The sequence below is a fragment of the Aquarana catesbeiana genome, linkage group LG01 (genome assembly GCF_042186555.1).
Source record: "Aquarana catesbeiana isolate 2022-GZ linkage group LG01, ASM4218655v1, whole genome shotgun sequence".
Classification (NCBI taxonomy): domain Eukaryota; kingdom Metazoa; phylum Chordata; class Amphibia; order Anura; family Ranidae; genus Aquarana; species Aquarana catesbeiana.
The window spans coordinates 911,154,274-911,175,795 of NC_133324.1; the positions used below are offsets into that span (position 1 = coordinate 911,154,274).

Sequence of the window (21,522 nt, forward strand, 5' to 3'; positions counted from 1 at the left end):
GTATACAGATCAGCCAAAATCGTATATAGTGGCAGTATTTTAATGTAAAAAGAAGATTTATAAACTGTGGGCACTGTGGGGGGGGGCTTGTGGATAAACTATTTTCGTATTACTGGGTTTAGTAACACTTCAATAAACTCTGGACTTTATACAGATATAGAGAAGAAAGGGCTGCAGATAAACAGATACAACTTAAGGAGGAGGATTTGCTTCATCTCTGTGTATTACCTCAGGCCAGTCACTTTACTGGGTATATGTAAGGGTTTACAACCACTTTAGGATAAAGATTGCATCCTTTTAAAGTGGAGTTCCACCCAAAAGTGGAACTTCCACTCATCGGATTCCTCCCCCCCTCCGGTGTCACAGTTGGCACCTTTCAGGGGGGAGGGGGGTGCAGATACCTGTATATTACAGGTATCTGTACCCACTTCCGGCGTAGATAGCCGCAGAATCTGCGGTTATTTACGCCACATCCTGTTCCCCCCGCGCTGTCTGCTTGGAAACACATGGGTCCCAGAGACAGCAGGGACCAGCCGTATTGCGCTGCGCGACTCGCGCATGCGCAGTAGGGAACCGGGAAGTGAAGCCGCACGGCTTCACTTCCTGATTCCCTTCCCGAAGATGGAAGCGGCAGCACCCGAGGACCGAGAGACGGTTCGGCCTCGGGTGCCGACATCGTGGGCGCCCTGGACAGGTAAGTGTCCATGTTTTAAAAGTCAGCATCTGCAGCGTTTGTAGCTGCTGACTTTTAAAAAAAAAATTTCGGCGGAGCTCCGCTTTAAATGCACTAAGTCCTGTTTGTTCTACTTTTACCACTTTAATATAATTGTGAAGTGACTATTTCTGGTGTGTTTACATTCGATCTGACTTGGCCTTTGTTGTGACAAGAGAGTGAACCAAGCAGTATAACAGAAGAATTAAGTTTGAAGCCCTTGAGTGTTCTTGAGACTGAGGATCAAGAAAAGGCGTTTCAGCACTGAATCACGCTGTCCATTGTACCTAGTTGAAAAACTAATAGCAAGCTGTAAGCTCTATTTCTGATCTCCGCCTGTGCATTCTATAAATTCTATACCATACACACTTGGCGTGCTTGTCTCAGAGTTTGTCTGCAAGTCATTCAAAAGAACCATGAAAGATGTGGTGAGTATATAACAGGGGACTGTTGGCTAACCCTAGCTACTTTACTGTTTAAGGAAACCTGTCATGCAAGGAATACATAGGATACCATTATTGGTTTACTTCTAAACGTCAGCTGAATTGTCGGTTACGCTGATTCTTGGACTGTCATTATCTTTGTGCTTCTGATTCAAATCAATTAGGCCAGGTTCACACTGCAGCTATATAATTGATCCCATCATTGGGTTGAGATTGTGTTCACGTGTATATTTTATGGGTACTGGGTAGTTCCAATACCAGCACCTATATTTTGCTATTCACATATTTGGGTCATTTTGATTATATGTTTCTTTTTATAAGGTTACATTTTTTGAGCACTACACATAATTTTTGTCTATTGTTTTGAACTTTGTTTGTTTGAGTGTCAGCTGCTATTTATATATTTCATTTTTGGGTTTAGCGCAGTATTTTCCCTCCCTTTTTCCAAAATTGTGACTTGTTGAGTCGCATTGATGTGAAGAGACACCATTGAAAACAATGTGATTTCCCTTGTCATGGGATTCTGTGTGACTCACATCTGAAATCGCACTAGTGTGAACCAGGCCTTTTGGAGATCAAAATTTCTGACCATGTTGGCCAAATGCTTGTGCTGGGTCAGTGAATTAGAAAGAAATGAATTTCAGAAGATTTGCACAGAATCCAGGAGACTAGCATTTTGAAAAGAAAGCAAGCAATGTCTTCCATTATAGCTAGTAGGAGTTAGCTACTTTCAACTGGTCTTGCCTTTTAACACTGAAAACGTTTTGCAGCTTATCCGAGCTGCTTCTTCAGTATCTAATGAATGTCAGGAAAATGCCCTAGCACGGGTAATACCATGATATATAGAATCTGTCATGGTGATTGCTATACTTCATAGTTCTGTCAAGACCAGTATCCTCTAATGTAGTCTTTCTCAGCCAGAGTTCTACGGACCCCTAGGGTTCCTTTAGAGGTTGAGCAGTGGCAGTTCGATCTCCTACTTGCATAATTCTAGAGCCAGGGTCACGTGGCAGAGCCAACAGTGTGAGACAAGTAGAGCCCTTCTAGTCTCTCAGGAAACCAGTTATCTTTTAAGCTGTTTGCCCATGTAAAATTCAATCTTCTCAGTTGACCACCAATGTAAGAGGCATGCTTGAGTTACACTAATTCAAGGAGAGTTTGCTCCTACTGACCACTAATGTAAGGGGCATACCTCCACTGAGCACCAATGTAGGGAGACCCTACACTGACCATCAATGTTAGGAGGCACTAAAAGTGTGTTTCTGACATGATGACTATTTGTATCAATTCAAAATGATTGCTGAAAAATAATATTATTGTATAGCACATGGGATGTTAAAAATGATCTGCTCTGGGTGTCTAAATCCTAGGTAGGATATATTCTTTTTTTAATTATCATACATATAATTTACTGATCATGCTAATGTACAATAGGCTGCAGATAGATACATTTTTTTTGCAGAAGTTTCTTGAGGCCTGAAACCAAGGGTTCCTCTGTGATAAAAAGGTTGAAAAGGCTGCTCTTCAAATTAGACTAAACAAATTCTGGAAATATTTTGTTTTTAGCAATGATAGGAAAACAACAAAGTATTTTTAGCTTTGCAGTATCCACTTAGAGCAGTCTTTCTAATCTCTTTAACACGGAGGAAACACTGAAATAATTTTCAGGTTTCAGGGACCTCCTGCTAATAATTACTATACTGTACCTACAGTTCATGGTTCATGTCATGTCAGCTTGGTGGTCTGTGGGAGGAATGCTCTTTACATTGGAAGTCAGTGAGAAGAATGCTCCTTACATTAGTGGTCATTGGAAAGAATGCTCCTTAGGTTAGTGGTCAGTGGGAATAAGGTTCCTTACATTAGTGGTCAGTAGGAAGAATGCTCCTTACATTAGTGGTCAGTGGGAAGAATTCTACTTACATTGGTGGTCAGTTGGAATAATGCCCCTTACATTGGTGTGGTGGTCAGTGGGAAGAAGGCTTCTTATATTGGTGGTTAGTGGTAACAATGCTTCTCACATTAGGAGTAGTAGAAATAATGCTTCTTACATTAGTGGCCAGTTGGAAGAATGCCTATTACATTGGTGGTCAGTAAGTGGAATGTCCCTTACATTTTTGGTCAGAAGAAGAACCCTCCTTACCTTAGTGGTCTGTGGGCATAATGCTCCTTACAGATAGCAAAAATGATACTTGGGCAATGATTTCATATCTGAGAGGCAGAAATTACTCATTGTTCAAGAAACTGTCTGGAATATTTCTAGGTTTCCATGGAGCCCTGGTTGATAAAGGTTGATCTAGAGTAACCTGCATCCATTCTTTTTTTTGTCTGGTTGATCCAAGTTCTGTATCCTCTGTAGGAATTGCCAGTAACATAATGCCAGGAAAAAAATTAGCTATGTGGGAGACTTATAAATCTCGGTGAAGATGAACAGGAACAAATTGCCGTGGATTTAGTATGTGGGGGCTGGATGAAGTTTGTTTCAGCCAAGTTCCAGCACAACCAGGTATAAACAGACATAAAAAAGTCCCTTAAAACCTGTACTGTGATAACAATGGAGACCACCATTGCTGACCCTATTCTAAAAATGTCAGTTGCCTAGCTCTCAGTCTGATCTGATGGATTCAATACTCTTTGACTTCTGAACCTGAACATGCACGTATAGAGTGAAGTTACTCAGAAAATTCTAAAACCATTGGGGTGGATTTATTAAAGGAAAATAGACTGTACTTTGCGTCTTCTGTTCAACACATTCCTATATACCTTTTCATACCCTCTGGAAAAGCGACTTTATTTGTCTCCGTGTTTGCATTTTGATGTAGACACTGGGGCTTTTCCATGCCACTTTTTTGTTTGCAATATTTGTATACTCATGTCTTACAAAAAAGTTTGCTGTACGTTTCCCTAAAAACTCAATAAATCTCTTGTGAAATAAAGGCAAACAGACTGTGCATTTTGCAAGTGCAGTTGCACTCATTTTCCCCAGAGCTTAGTAAATGTGGCAAAGCTCTGTTGATTTCCATCATCCAATCATGTGCAAGCAAAAATGCTTTTTTTTATTTTCCTTGCATGATTGGATATCCTTTACAAAATGAAGCTTCACCACATTTACATTTACTAAGGAAAATGAGTGCAACTGCAATTGCAAAGTCCATAGTCTTTAGTAAATTTACCCCAATGATTCACTATGGCAGCCAGACAGTAAACATTTTTTGAGGAAACAGCAGTTGTAGCCTCCATCCCTCCAGTTTTCTTTTTAGCGGACATCGTTTTCTAAAAAAAAAAGGAGACCTGTAGTTTGAGACAATCACACATTTTTCTTTTAGTTTTTTTACTGCATACCAAAAATCTTTTATAATCCACATTTGTTTTTCCAATAAAATCACAATTTTTTTAAACAACCCCCCCCCCCTCCACAGATAAAACAATAATAGATGATATCTATATATCAGTTTCTCTAAGCCCACAGCAGTCTGATAAATCGTACATTTGAAGCTCAAGTTCTGTAAAGTCATTAGAGACAGCCATTGAGATGGACTCAACCTCACTCTTGTAGGCCGCTGACATGTTGCTCTTTGTGGAGCCGCTGCGAATTTTATTAGAAAGGTTGTTCATTTTCTCTTTCAGCTGAGAAGAAGAGTTCTGAAAAGGGGAGATTAATTTCCAGCTATTACAATCCACGTTTTTCCTCTTTGTTGTTATCCCCTGGTTACCAGGGTTATAAATAAACGAGGAGTTCATAGAAGAGAAATCTGTGGTTTCACCTTCAGAACCTCTCCGTGAACTGTTCATTGATGTCCTCCATTGGTTGTCATAGACCCTCCAGAGAGGGCGCCGCCTCCTGCGGCAGCGGCATCTTAGCAGCCTGATAAATGCTCTTTTAAATTCCTTGCTCGAACATGGGTATATGATAGGATTGACGCAGCTGTTGAAATAGCCCAGCCAGAAGATCACTTTGAAGACACCGTCTGAAGGCTTCAGATTAGGAAAGAAAGATCCTGAACAAGGAAGGAAACAGAAAAACAAGATTGGTATGCATGATTGTAATCCTTAACAATATAGTCAACTTAAAGTGTACTTAAACCCAAGAATAGAATTTTAAAACATTGCAACAGGTGACTGCATTGTTTTGTTTTTTCAGTTTATTAATCCTTTCGTTTCACCTGTTGATCCTTCCGTGAACATTTCCTGTCCTTGGGGGACAATGCTTGCTCACTTGTAGTGTAGCTAAGAAAAACAACAGTGTCACCCTAGGACTGGAAATGTGTTATGACTACAGAATGCCTCTCTGTCTCTCATCATCTCCATAATATAGAATGGGGGGGGTTGTAGTTCACAAAGGTAACCTGGAGGGGAAGACAAGACGTCTTTTGATAACACCCCAAAGAGCCAACGGACAAAGGACAACACTGGATTTCTGGCAAGACCAAAAATATATTTTGCACTTGTAAAACAGGTATAAGGTGAGTTGGACATTTTGATGATAGGCAACTCCTATCCTCATATTGATTAGTGGTTCCAAATTAATAATAACTACTGCAGTATGGAACAGACACAAAAGATACACTCTGCATCTTTACAAATAACTGTTCTGCTTTATTATGATGCAATTGAAGGTTTTTATATACATGATTACGTAGGTATCACACTAATATTACAATTGTACGTTTATGGTAACAAGGGGCGTTACATAGGCAGGCTAATTCTAATCAGAACTCTAAAGAATGTAAACATGTACTGAAAACATTATTAGTGCCGTGTGCACAGTGAGAGCAGTGTGCAATACATACAAAATAGAATACAATTATATACAGAACTTACAAATTATAAGTACCTGAAATAAATAAAAATAAATAAATAAAAATAAATTTCCATTACATAAGGAAACACTTTCAATTATATATTTAGCAGAACAAAAAAGGGAGAAAATTAGAAAATGTAATTGTTAGAGATTACATGCACTTTAATACATAGTTGGCTAATGTCTCAATTTATGCATGACTTATCCCCACCAATCCTTGCCATGCCCTGTTTCTTTGTCCATGGATATAAGCTGTAGTAGGAGAGGGTATCTTAACGCCTTCCCGCTGACAGCATGTATATATGCGGCCGCACTGGACTGGGCTTTTTTCCAAGGGGCAGCATATATGTGAATCTGTCTTCGTGCGAGGAGAGGGCTGCACAGCGCGCTCCCAGCACAGAGTTCAGGGTCTCAACGATAGCCCCAGGTCCCATACTAACGATCAGGACCCCGGTCACCTGATTGCTGTGATAGCTTCTGATTATCTGTCGTGGGTAACAAACACTGTGAAGCCCATCCCTGTGTTTTTTTCTCTCTCTGAGTAGAGGGCAGAGGTACTATTGTCTCTCTTTCTCATTGCAGAAGAAAAAAAAAACAAAAACATAACAGTGTGTAAAAAAAATTAATAAAAATACCTAGATGAAGGTTTGATCTAGGTCAGTGCCAGGGTTAGTGTGTGGGCCAAGTAAGGGTCAAAGGTCAGATCAGTATATTTTTGATAGGATTGATTAAAAATGCGTTTTTTTTAAATTAATATCATTGTCAGTTGGTGACAGTGTGTGTTAAAAGGGTGGATTAAAAAAAAAAGTGCACTATTGTTTCTGGGCTGTACTACAGGTATATACAGTGATGTGTCTTAGCCTAGGCCGACAAGGCCCAGGCCTAGGGCGGCACTTTGCGGGGGGCGGCAAAAGGCCGCCCCCACCCCGCATGAACAAATGCCCCCCCACCTCCTCCCGGCTCCCGTCTCCTGCACAAAAACAGTCCCTGGCGGCTGTCTCGGCTTTGCGCAGGACGGGTGTAGTCTCTGTTCGGCTGGGTTTGAGCAGAGGTACACCTCAGCTGTGCTTGGCCGGGGAGGCGGTCCCCGCTCGGGAGGGGGCAGTCTCTGCTTACCTCTGCTGTGCTCGGGCCAGGGGAGGCAGTCCCTGCTCGGTAGGGGGCAGTCCCTGCTCAGGAGGGGGCTGTGCTCGGGCCGGGGGGGGCGTCCCCAATCGGGAGGGGGCAGTCTCCGCTTACCTCGGCTGTGCTCGGGAGGGGGCGGGCTCACTTCGGCTGCTCTCAAGGGGGGGTTTCATCTCACTTCGGCTGCGCTCGGGAGGGGGCAGACTCCTCTCCCCTCGGCTGTGCTCAGGAGGGGGCAGGCTCGTCTCACCTTGGCTGCGTTCGGGAGGGGGCGGGCTCATCTCACCTCGGGTGCGTTTGGGCAGGGGTGGGCTCGTCTTACCTTGGCTGCGCTCGGGAGGGGGCGGGCTTGTCTCACCTCGGCTGCGCTCGGGAGGGGGCGGGCTCGTCTCACCTCAGCTGCGTTCGGGGGGGGCGGGCTCGTCTCACCTTGGCTGCACTCAGGAGGGGGCGGGCTCGTCTCACCTCAGCTGCGTTCGGGGGGGGCGGGCTCGTCTCACCTTGGCTGCACTCAGGAGGGGGCGGGCTCGTCTCAGCTCGGCTGCGTTTGGGAGAGGGCAGGCTTGTCTCTCCTCGGCTGCGCTCAGGAGGGGGCGGGATCGTCTCACCTTGGCTGCACTCGGGAGAGGGCAGGCTTGTCTCCCCTCGGCTGCGCTCAGGAGGGGGTGGGCTCGTCTCACCTTGGCTGCGCTCGGGAGGGGGCGGGCTCGTCTCACTTCGGCTGCGCTCAGGAGGGGACAGGCTTGGCTCTATGTGCACTGGCGGGGACGGTCACAGGGATGTAATGGTAACTGGCCCATTATTATTACTATTAGAAGAAGCACAATGATTATGTCACAGAAGATGCTGTAACTTATCTTGCTTGCCATGTTTTAGAACTTAAGCTGTTCCCCCACTGTGATTACAGTGAAAGAATGGCTGGAGGCTATTCTATTCACTTTGATGACCATGGGGAGTCATTTCTGCAGTCTCTGACCATCTCCTTTATTATGTCTGCACTCTCTCACCCTCTCTTTTTTCATGTCCGCACTCTCTGACCCTCTCATTTATCATGTTCGCGCGCTCTGACCCTCTCCTCTATGTTGTCTGCTGTCTCTGACCCTCTCTTTTATCATGCCTGCAGTCTCTGACCCTCTCCTGTATGTTGTCTGCAGTCTCTGACCATCTCTTCAGGTGGAGTGTTAATAGGAAGAGGTGGAGCCTAAAGAGGAAGGGGTGGATCTTTAACAGGAGGGGTGGGGCAAATTTAGATGGGGGGTGCCAGAATTTAGTCTTGCCTAGGGCAGCACAAAACCAAAATACACCACTGGGTATATACAACAACTAACATACACAGATGTGGTATCACTGTGATCGACAGGAGTTGGGTTGTTCTTTGGTGGTAGGTTATGACAGTAGCAAGAAATATATAGCTACATTAAAAAAACAAAAACTTTACTATTAAAACCAGGTCTCTTTTGATAATAAAAAAACATCAGGAGATATCCATTACTATTTACCACCAAATGAAAGCCCAATTTGTCGTGAAAAAACAAGCTATAATCGACCTAAATGCACAAAGTAGTTGTGATGATATGTATGGTTTGTACTTAGGCATTAACATTTGTGGAATGACTTGAAGACTGCAGTCCAGAAACGACCACCATCAAATTTAATTAAACTTGAGCAGTTCTGCAAAGAAGAGGGGGCAAATATTGCAAAGTCCAGATGTGCAAAACTAGTAGAGACATATCCCAACAGACTAAAGACTCTAATTAAAGCAAACTGTGGTCCAACAAAATACTGACTGAGGGGGGGTGTGTGATCCTTTTTCCAACTCCGTGATTCTGTTTTTTATTTTTATTTTCTGACATGTTGGTGTTATACACTGTCTTGTTGGAACAGGAAGGGGCGATCCCCAAACTGTTCCAACAAAGTTGGGAGCATGAAATTGTCCAAAATGTCTTGTTTTGGTATGCTGACGTCTTTAGAGTTTCCAACCCCTGAAAAACGACCCCACACCATAATCTCCCCTCCACCAAATGATTTGGACCAGTGGACAAAGCAAGGTCCATAAAGACATGGATGAGCGAGTTTGGAGTGGAGGAACTTAACTGGCCTGCACAGAGTCCTGACCTCAACCCGATAGAACACATTTGAGATAAAGTAGAGTGGAGACTGTGAGCCAGGCCTTCTCTCCAGCATCAGTGCCTGACCTCACAAATGTGCTTCTGGAAGAATGGTCAAACATTCCCTTATGCCGCGCACACACGAGCGGACTTTACGGCAGACTTTTTCCGGCGTACTTTTCGATGGTCTTTGCGATGGACTTGCCTACACACAATCAACCAAAGTCTGACGGATTCGTACGTGATGACGTACGACCGGACTAAAACAAGGAAGTTCATAGCCAGTAGCCAATAGCTGCCCTAGCGTCGGTTTTTGTCAGTCAGACTAGCATTCAGACGAGCGGACTTTTCAACCGGACTCGAGTCCACCCGAAAGATTTGAAACATGTTTCAAAACTAAGTCCGTCCAACTTTTGAGAAAATAAAGTCCGCTGGAGCCCACACACGATCGAATTGTCCGACGAAATCCGGTACGCCGGACCAAGTATGCCGTAAAGTCCGATCGTGTGTACGCGGCATAAGACACACTCCTAAACCTTGTGTACAGCCTTCCCAGAAGAGTTGAAGCTATTAAGGCTGCAAAGGGTGGGCCAACTCAATATTAAAACCTACGGACTAAGACTGGGATGCCATTAAAGTTCAAGTGCGTGTAAAGGCAGGCGCCCCAATACTTTTGGTAATGTAGTATATCTTTCACTTGAAAATTGCACTAATGAATACAGGTGGAGAAAACAAAAACAGTGTCTGTCTTCATTTCAAGCTACAAAGCAACAAAATGTGCTAATTTTGAGGGGGGGGGGTGATTCTTTTCTATACCCACTGTATATATATATATATATATATATATATATATATATATATATAGACACACAAAGTTTTATATATATATATATATATATATATATATATATATATATATATATATATATACATATACACACACACACACTCACAGTATCTCACAAAAGTGAGTACACCCCTCTCATTTTTGTAAATATTTTATTATATCTTTATATGTGACAACTCTGAAGAAATTACACTTTGCTACAATGTAAAGTAGTGAGTGTTCAGCTTGTATAACAGTGTAAATTTGCTGTCCCCTCAAAATAACTCAACACACAGCCATTAATGTCTAAACCGCTGGCAACAAAAGTGAGTACAGCCCTAAGTGAAGAGGTCCAAATTGGGCCCAACTCGCTAGTGTTACGGGGTCTCAGGTGTGAATGGGGAGCAGGTGTGTTAAATTTGGTGTTATCGCTCTCACTCTCTCATACTGGTCACTGGAAGTTCAACATGGCACCACATGGCAAGGAACTCTCTGAGGATCTGAAAAAAAGAATTGTTGCTCTACATAAAGATGGCCTAGGCTATAAGAAGATTGCCAAGACCCTGAAACTGAGCTGCAGCACAGTGGCCAAAACCATACAGCGTTTTAACAGGACAGGTTCCACTCAGAACAGGCCTCACCATGGTCGACCAAAGAAGTTGAGTGCACGTGCTCAGCGTCATATCCAGAGGTTGTCTTTGGGAAAAAGACGTATGAGTGCTGCCAGCATTGCTGCAGAGGTTGAAGGGATGGGGAGGTCAGCCTGTCAGTGCTCAGACCATACGCGGCACACTACATCAAATTGATCTGCATGGCTGTCATCCCAGAAGGAAGCCTCTTCTAAAGATGATGCACAAGAAAGCCCGCAAACAGTTTGCTGAAGACAAGCAGATTAAGGACATAGATGACTGGAACCATGTCCTGTGGTCTGATGAGACCAAGATAAACTAATTTGGTTCAGATGGTGTTAAGCATGTGTGGTGGCAACCAGGTGAGGAGTACAAAGACAAGTGTGTCTTGCCTACATTCAAAAAGCATGGTGGTGGGAGTATCATCGTCTGGGGCTGCATGAGTGCTGCCAGCACTGGGTAACTTCAGTTCATTGAGGGAACCATGAATGCCAACATGAACTGTGGCATACTGAAGCAGAGCATGATCCCCTCCCGTCGGAGACTGGGCTGCAGGGCAGTATTCCAACATGATAACGACCCCAAACACACCTCCAAGATGACCACTGCCTTGCTAAAGAAGCTGAGGGTAAAGGTGATGGACTGGCCAAGCATGTCTCCAGACCTAAACCCTATTGAGCATCTGTGGGGCATCCTCAAATGGAAGGTGGAGGAGCTCAAGGTCTCTAACATCCACCAGGTCCTTGATGTCGTAATGGAGGAGTGGAAGAGGAATCCAGTGGCAACCTGTGAAGTTCTGGTGAACCCAAGAGGGTTAAGGCAGTGCTGGAAAATAATGGTGGCCACACAAAATATTGACACTTTGGGAACAATTTGGACTTTTTCACTTAGGGGTGTACTCACTTTTGTTGCCAGCAGTTTAGACATTAATGGCTGTGTGTTGGGTTATTTTGAGGGGACAGCAAATTTACACTGTTATACAAGCTGTACACTCACTACTTTACGTTGTAGCAAAGTGTCATTTCTTCAGTGTTGTCACATGAAAAGATAGAATAAAATATCTACAAAAATGTGAGGGGTGTACTCATTTTTGTGAGATACTGTATATATATGTGTACTGTGTGTATAGATACAGTATTATATGTACAGCGGACAGAGGCACTTTAAGAAGCAGCTTTTCTAAACTTCATTATAATAAGAAATACCTGTTTAAAAATAATTGAAGCCAGCTACCCTATCACCCTCTGAACACTTGTGCAATCACATACTCCGCAAGCGTATCTTCACCCTCCAAGTACTGCAGAATCCCAGCGATAACTAATTACTAAAAGCTGAAAACACATGATTTTTCCACTCGGAAATAAATGAGTATGGTAGCATGGAGCCAAAAAAGATATTAAATATATCTTCAGACGCAGACAAAGAAAACGAAGAATGCTAGGATTTAGAACAACAGTCGAACTTTTATTGGAACCCAAGCTGTTCTTTATTACAACTCATTACAAATTTTAAAGGGAAATTCCACTTTCTCTAAAAAGTGATATATTTTATATATCAATGCTACACAAGCCGTTTTGGAAATTGTTGTCATTAAATATGACTTTTCCATTTCATTCCAGCTGCTATGAGTTTCTAACACGGCTGGAAAATTCAAATGTCTCTTTCTTGCAGCCATGGTGTCAACTCGCCATGACAGAATCGTTAGAGAGTGCAAAAGGAAAAAATACCCATCTGCTTCTATGGCATTGTTCCATCAGTGGCCAGAATAGAGAGGCTTTGCTCATTCATCAGCTGAAACGCTACAGACTCTCCCTTGCCAGAGAGGAAGCTTCCTCTGTTCTTGCAATGCTGACGTAAAAGGTAAATGGTTTTCAGTCTTTTTTTTTTCATCTCTACTGATTTTTTCATTTTAACTTAAAAGAGTCACGCTACTATACGATATTGATATAACAATCATCAACAATGTGCATATGACTCGTGTATACAAAATGTAGAAATACAAATAACATTTAAAAAAAAAAATTAACAATCTAAGTAAAGACCAGGTACAAATATGAATTTGTGAGAGAAATTGAGTCTGTGTATACAGTGGACATCCATTACCATTATAAAATCCAAGACATGACACCACCACCTCAATTTGGGAAGAATACAGGCTTACCAGCTTCATAGGACCTTCTAATATAAGAAAGGCCAACAGAGCGTGTGGCCAAACAACTCGGCCAGGGTCTTCACAAAGTGTTCCTAAAGGATCCCTTTAGAGGCAGATGTTTGAGCAGTATTAATCGTCTCAGCATCATCTCCATAGACTCATCCCCAAAATATGGAAGAAAATTCTCCACATAGTGTAAAACCTTTTCTTGTATTTATTTAAAATATAAGATTGCACTTTCATCGATAAAATGGAAATAGCACTTAAAAGAAATCCTCACCAGCCAGCATACAGCAAAACACATGTAGCATGTCACTCCGCAATATGCGTTTCGTCACAGATGGGGTCGTCCGGGGCAGTGATTTTTTTCACTGCCAAGTTGTGGACAGTGAAATAATTACTAATGCGTCATAAGCTTAAAGCATAACTCCAAACTGCCCTTATTTTAGAAGCCAATCCCATTGTCCCTCTTCCTCCTCCATTGCCTCTCTTTTTTGGGCTAAAGTATAGACAGCTATAAAAAAAAATTACTATTAACCTACCAAAAGTGTTATACTACACCAGTCTCTCAACCTTTTTAACATGAAAGAACTCTTAAAACAAATTTCGGATCTCAGGGAACCCCTGTTAATAATACTTGTATCTACAGCTCAAGACATTAGTGTCAATAGCTAATTGTAGATATGAGAATGAATAAAAAAATAAGAACAATGACAATTTTATTTTGAGTAACTATATTGAAATGAAACACATAATAATAATGGCCAGAAAAGAAATGCACGCACATACAATCCAATGAAAGGGACAAAGCCATGTCCAAGAGTAATTTAACCCCTTTATGCCGGCGCCTCCTGGCCCTTTAAGAGGTTTCTGGTGCTCGAAGGCGGGGCGGGGTTTCTGATCATGTGACCTCCATGATTGCTTGTCACAGTGGTCACATGATCGCAAAGCTCTCGATCACAAGTGGAGACCGGGAGCTTTTAGTTTTAGTTTTTTTTTAGTTTAGCTTTTTAGCTCTCGGCACAGCTTTGTTTACATTCTGATGCGCATATATGCAGCCACATTAATTTGTACCTCCGGCGTCAAGATGTTAATGATAAAAAAAATTGATATATAGCAAAATAGAGCCAACAGGCTTCGGAAGCCAAAGACACTGCCCCTTTATCAGGGCTTAAGAATTCTGACTCAGGTAATCAGATACCAAATAAAACTGCGTTGTGATTTACTTCTTGGAAAGTTTCAGGTGGACAGGATACACCAGTGTTGGTGAAGGCAGCAAAGGAACTGCTATTCTCCTATGAATCAATTTTATTATTAAATTACCTTGGAATCTTCAATATGTGTTTGGCGACCTCATTGGATTGTATGTGTGGCTTCTCAACTGGTGGTCTGGTCAGTGGTAAGAATGCTCCCTACATTGGTAGTTAGTGGGAGGAATGCTCTTTACATTGATGGTCAATAGGAAGAGTGCTTCCTACAATAGTGGTCAGTGGAAAGAATGCCCCTTACAGATAGCTGAAATGGTAAATGCTGTTATAGGTTACACATTTGAGAGGCATAAATTGCTCATTATCCATGGAGCCAATTGCAACCTCTGGAGGAACCCTAGAGATCCACAAATAAACCCTAGTTGAAAAAGTCAGTACTATGCTAAAGCTTTCTTCGCACTTCTAAAATATTGCATTTGTTATATGAAAAGTTAGTAAAAAGTAAAAGTAGGCAATATAAAAAGAGCTTGTGAGTTTAGCCAAAAGGTGTCCCTCTTTCTTTCCTCAGAAAGTTGGAATGTATGCTTAAGGCAGGGAGCAATGTGGAAGGTGCAGTAGCTACAAGCATCCAGTCAGAACTCATCCATGAATTATATAATTACCGTATACCGTATTACCGTGCCCCAGACGACGTCAGAGTGTGACGAAACGTACGTCGGGCGTGCTGACGTGCTGACGTGCTGCATCCACCGTCTGCAGGACGGGCGTTCGCTTCTAGCCGGCTGGCTTTATGTGCTTTTGTTTATCCATCTGAGTTGAATACTGGATAATTGGGGAACAGCGTGCTTAATCCAAGCGAAGGTGGTGTGTTTTCCTTTGGTGTTTCCATCTTGAAAGGCCCCGACCGGGTTAAGGTCGCAAGCTCCCCTAAGCTTGCCGTTTGGTAAGCGCGCATTCCTATCAATACCACAGTGGTGCGGTGAAGGACACCTTGATTTATTTTTATTCCCACCTATCTACGCTTCTCACTATATCTACTATCTGAAATTGATTCTGGATAGGACTTTTTTACCTTTTGGTACTATGGACTTTAATATGAACTCTGGAGTTAATCCTAATCTTGGGTCCAATATTCATTTTATTTGATTTGGTTATATCATACATACCTTTTTTTGTCACAGCGCTGCTTCCTATTCTATATATATAATTACCGTAACCTAAAGGGACTGGTAGCCATGGAATTCTTCTTGCTACACATCATCATTGCTTTACAATGCCGTATTGAATATTCTTGACTTGCATGCATAAGCTATAGCAACCTCTATTAAAATTGAGATCCTCAAAGTCAAGCTCCCAGGATGTCACACCAATTCAAAAGTATCCTCAGATAGATCAGTGCCAGAATTTCCAGGCTTAGTCCTGAGTGCCCGTTGCAGCATATCAGATTGCAACAAAGGGTTATTTTTCTCGCTTATATTTGGAAATAGTTGAAAAAAGCCTGTTAATTTGCCAGGTACAATAGAGTCTGTTCTATTTTCGGGCACATTGATAAATTAGACTCTTGTACTGTCAATGTAAGAACCCTGCTGATAGTGCGGCCTTTTCCAAAGTTGTACATGAGCCTCTCTCTCTCTGCATGTTTTCAGATAAATGGATGGCTAAAGTGTTGCTCCAATGCCTTTCATAACATGGCAGTGATAAAAGTCCCTGTTTGTTCCTATCTTTATTAAATAAACCCATGTGTGTTGATATTGGCTGTACACTTCCCTCAAAAGCTCAGTGAAATCATAACAAAGCGTCGAGAACGTGTCTCGGCACTGTTTGGCTTCTTTAGGAACTCTTACCCTCCGTATTTCTTAAATATTTGACTTGTTTAACTGCTGTACCGATGTTATCACAGATCAAAGAGGAATCACAAAGCCATCTCCACTAACCAAATATGGTCTTGCAGACAACGATTTAAACAAGGGGTAGAAGCTGTACAGACAGGTAGTTTGATGGTGAACTCCATTATTCTCTCCACTGGGTGAATATTCACATTTTCAGTGGTAGTGGTTAAAGCTGAAATCTGGGGAAATTTCAGAATTACCTTTGCAGTGGGGCTTCTTCTGCTCTACAAGGGATAAATGCTCTTTTTCGCCAGGGTACAAATAAAAAGCAGTTTACTGGCCTTATCCTAAACTCTTGAAGGCTTCCTCCTCTCTGTGCTACCAGTCCCCTGAAGACACTTTTCTTCGATGCTCCAACCTTTGGTTGAACACTTACAACATCACATACAATGCAGGACCAGCAGTTCTGTAATGTAATTAAGAATCCAGAGGGCTCGTTGACAACCAGGAGCATTGAATGGAAAGGGGAAAGCATCAGCTGATGGAGGAGAACAGGATAGGGTAAGTCCCGTGTTCTCCCAGACTTAAACAAGCATTTAACCCTTGTAGTGCAAGGGGAATCACACTGCAAGGGTAGTTTTGACATTCCCTGGAGTTTAGCTTTAAATTGTAAAAATTATTCCAAAGGACCACTTAACAGGACACTTTCAGGAGGTATAGATAAAAATCACTCCTCCCCCAAACAGGAAGCTTACACTCCAAGTGTCCCTTAACAGGAGGGGTTATGGAGTAAAAAAATATTTGCACTCTACTAGGTGCTAAGAAATTGTACTCATTTATTAGGCCACTGATATCACAAAGGGCAGCGACTACCACCCAATAACACTCTACAGCCTTAAAAACAGAGTCCCCATTGGATCCTGCTAGGTGCCCCTGACAGTTGAAGATTTCTGGTTTATGGGAGATCAACTCAACTCAAAAGCAACATTGACGTTCTGAGATGGCAAAGGGGTATACTTTTAAGTGCAAATCTATTGAAGCAAAATACAGACCCTTAACATAACTTTGCAGAACATGCAGAATTTATGAGCAAAAGACACGTTTACAATAGTAAGTTGCCTCCACCGCTAATATTTTGGAGCAAGGTCAGAAGCTATTGGATTGTTGCATCCACTGGACACAATACTTTTAGCCCTAAAATCCAAACTAGGCTTTAAAATGCATACTACATACAGTATTTTACAAAAGTGAGTACAACCCTCACATTTTTGTAAATATTTTATTATATCTTTTCATGTGACAACATTGAAGAAATGACAATGTAAAGTAGTGAGTGTACAGCTTGTGTAACAGTGTAAATTTGCTGTCCCCTCAAAATAACTCAACACACAGCCATTAATGTCTAAACCGCTGGCAACAATAGTGTGTACAACCCTAAGTGAAAATGTTCAAATTGGGTCCAATTAGCCATTTTCCCTCCCAGTGTCATGTGACTCGTTAGTGTTACAAGGTCTCAGGTGTAAATGGGGAGCAGGTGTGTTAAATTTGGTGTTAGCGCTCTCACTCTCTCATACTGGTCACTAAAAGTTCAACATGGCACTTCATGGCAAAGAACTCTCTGAGGATCTGAAAAAAAGAATTGTTGCTCTACATAAAGATGGCCTAGGCTATAAGAAGATTTCCAAGACCCTGAAACTGAGCTGCAGCACGGTGGCAAAGACCATACAGCGGTTTAACAGGACAGGTTCCACTCAGAACAGACCTCGCCATGGTTGACCAAAGAAGTTGAGTGCACGTGCTCAGCATCATATCCAGAGGTTGTCTTTGGGAAATAGACATATAAGTGCTGCCAGCATTGTTTTGCTTCCAGTGGTTTACACATTAATGGCTGTGTGTTGAATTAATTTGAGGGTACAGCAAATTTTTTTTTTTTTTTGAGGGTACAGCAAATTTAGACTGTTATACAAGCTGTACACTCACTACATTACATTGTAGCAAAGTGTTATTTCTTCAGTATTGTCACATGAAAATATATATTAAAATATTTACAAAAATGTGAGGGGTGTACTCACTTTTTGAGATACTGTATTTATGGATTTTAAGGGGTTCATATAAAGCTGAGGTATGGACTTTTTTCCATAGTGGTCCAGCTTAAACCATTGTAAGTATGCATGTGCCATACCTGGTTGATCCCCGGAGAAGCTGTAATCACTGGTAGGTGCCTACGGTGATCACTGCTAGCTTTCAGGTCTGATACTGAGCAGAGATGTCTTTCAGAGAACACTTGGCATTTTCTCAATGAATACAAAGCATTCTTTAATTGGATGTGTTGGATATTATGATGTCAACTCCTCCCCACTTCCTCTTCACCTCATCCAGTCAGAGAACACCTTGCATTCCTAGGTACGGGACCCGAGAGCAAGCGAAAATCACTGTAGTAGTGATGTCTATTACAGGGATTTCCATCTTCCAGATATGGCACATACATACTTGGTTCATGCATGCATGCAGGTTCATCAGAACTCTCGTAACGTGCACCAATGCTTCATAAAAGGCCCCCACATATAGCCAGCAGAAGAAACATCTCAAGGACTGCCCCGTCACGCAACCTGCACACAAACTCCCTATATCCTTCTGTGCCTGTTCTTAACCTCTCTGGCACTGATCATGCTTACCAGATGAATTTAGGCTTAAGAAACCTTTCACACTGGGGCGGGCGGGCGTTGACGGTAAAACACTGCTAGTTTTAGCGGCGATCTACCGTAATTTTAGCGGCGCTATTCGGCTGATAGCGGGGCGCTTTGAACCCCAGCTAGCAACCGAATAAAGGGTTAACTGCGCCCGTGTAGCAATGCTGCCGAGGCACTTTGCAGGCACTTCGGCAGCAGTGCCCATTCATTTCAATGGGCAGGAGCGGTGTATACAGTAAAAATAATAACTAATATCAATAAAGTGTTTTAAATCATCATACATACAACATACTGTATATTTGAAATTAAATCTTTATTTTTTTGGCAATAACATGGTATGAGTGTATTTCTGCCTTTCACAGGCTGTGTCACGCCCCTCCAGCGCATGTCTTAGAATAAAAGGGAGGTGAAGCCTCCATTAATTTACATGTAATATCCCACCCCCATTGTGTTTCACTGGTTAGTGGGCATAGAAAAGGAGGGAGGGTGTGGGCTGTCATTTACCACTGTGTATACACCCACATTTTATAGTCACATGGGCTGGTCAGATGTGATAGGGAGGAAATGCTCAGCATAGAAACTCACTGAAAACTGAGCATGTGCAGAGTTGCCACCACAGCTGCAAAATTCCCAGCTGAATTGGGGACATGGACAGAATGTGGAGAAAGAGCGCAGCAGATCAACCAGTTTTTTTTTGCAGAATACAGTAAACTAATCTCATAGTGAGTGAGTATGATCAGAATAGTTTTTATGATGTGGGTTTAGTGACACTCTGAGTTTCTTTGTCACCAATTGTCTTGGTATTTACAGTCTTTAAATTTAGCATTATAGTTGGGTACTTGTGTTACTGCCAGGAATTCCTCTGTAATACTGTGGGGGAGATTCAAGCATTTTCTTCTCTATCTAAACCGAACCTGTGCACTCAATATCATTATCGTATAAATGTACATTATAGATTGTATAATTGAATATACAGTATATTTTAGATCTATGTATAAAAATATAGAGAACATCTGAATGATCTCTGATGGGCAGCTTTAGTTCAAACACATAAAATGTACTAAAAATCGAACCTTCAAAGATCAGGGCAATTTTCTTATCACTAAGTCACCCAAGTCTGTGACAAGTTTCCTTTAAAGCCCATTGTTCTGTCTTTGAGTGCTTGAAAAGATTTATGATTTAGGCAGAACATGAGTGAAAAAAACTGATGGATTTATTGAATATGTTTTTGTAACATATAAGAGATAATTGATATCTGAAAACACGACATGTTATGTAAGTGAATGTCTAATTAAATCATCCCGAGTATGAACAGCATGTAATACATCATTTATTGATAGTTTTACAGCAGAATCAACCAGGTTTTTTTTTTGCAGAATACAGAAAACGAATCCCATAGTGACTGAGTGAGTATGATCAGCATGTAATACATCATTTATTGATAGTATTTAAAACTTAAAAAGCCCTCACTGGACCCCACCAATCTCAACAACTTATGTCCCATCTCCTTACTCTCCTTCTCCTCCAAACTTCTTGAAAGACTGGTCTACAACCGACTAAGCGACCATCTGACCATGAATAAACTTCTTGATCCCCTTCAGTCCGGTTTTCGCCCTCAACACTCCACGGAAACTGCTCTCCTTAAACCCTCAAATGACCTACTAATGGCTAAAGCCAATGGACACTATTCTGTACTACTTCTCCTGGATCTCTCTGCTGCCTTTGACACAGTGGACTACCCCCTCCTCCTCAAAAAACTCCACTCCTTTGGTCTCCGTGACTGTACTCTTCGCTGGTTCTCATCCTACCTATCCCACCACTCCTTCAGTGTCACTTACATCTCTACTTCCTCCTCTCCTCTTCCTTTCTCCGTTGGGGTCCCCCAAGGTTCTTTTCTTGGACCTCTCCTTTTCTCAATCTACACCACCTCCTTGGGTCAGTTGATTGCCTCCCACGGCTTTAAATATCATCTCTATGCTGATGACACCCAAATCTATCTCTCCACCCCCCAGCTCTCTCCATCTGTCTCCTCACGTATTACCAACTTACTAGCAGACATATCAGCCTGGATGTCACATCACTTCCTCAAACTCAACCTATCCAAAACCGCGCTCATGATATTTCCTTCCTCAGGTGCCACTTCCCCTGATTTCCCTGTCAATATCAACGGCTCAACTATCAACCCATCTCCCCACACCAAAGTCCTAGGTGTAATCCTGGACTCTGAACTAACCTTTCGACCCCACATTCTATCACTATCCAAAGCTTGCCGCCTCAATCTCCGCAACATCTCCAAGATACGCCCCTTCCTAACCAATGTCACCACAAAGCTTCTAATCCACTACCTGGTCATCTCCCGCCTCGACTACTGCAACTCCCTCCTCATTGGTTTACCTCTAAATAGGCTATCCCCACTTCAGTCCGTCATGAACGCTGCTGCCAGGCTCATCCACCTCACAAACCGCTAAGCGTCTGCTATACCCCTCTGCCAATCCCTCTATTGGCTGCCACTCAGTCACCAAATTAAATTCAAGATACTAACTATAACTTACAAAGCCATCCACAACCTGGCCCCCAGCTACATCTCTAACCTAGTCACAAAATACCAACCTAATTGTTCTCTTCGCTCCTCCCAAGACCTCCTGCTCTCAAACTCCCTTGTCACCTCATCCCATGCTCGCCTTTAGGATTTCTCCAGAGCCTCCCCCATCCTCTGGAATGCTCTACCCCAATCCGTCCGATTTTCTCCTACTTTATCCACTTTCAGACGATCCCTGAAAACTCATCTCTTCAGAGAAGCCTATCTGGCTCCCACCTAACAACTGTACATTTATCTTCTCAATCAGCACATCACCCACAGTTATTACCTCTTGTATCTCTTGACCTTCCCTCTTAGATTGTAAGCTCTAAGGAGCAGGGCCCTCTGATTCCTACTGTATCAAAGTGTATTGTATTTGTACTGTCTACCCTCAAGTTGTAAAGCGTTACGTAAACTGTTGGCG

At 42.3% G+C, this 21,522-nt stretch overlaps 1 protein-coding gene across 1 annotated transcript in view; it reads right to left on the minus strand.

The window, feature by feature from the left end:
• Positions 1-4,477: 4,477 nt before the first annotated feature.
• The window catches only part of ADRA1D (adrenoceptor alpha 1D), a 210,032-nt gene continuing 192,987 nt past the window's right edge, over positions 4,478-21,522 (minus strand). The window contains exon 2 of the mRNA XM_073611009.1: positions 4,478-5,150. Coding sequence (XP_073467110.1) covers positions 4,594-5,150 — 557 coding nt within the window. The 3' untranslated portion in view covers positions 4,478-4,593. The remainder of the gene's footprint in view (positions 5,151-21,522) is intronic.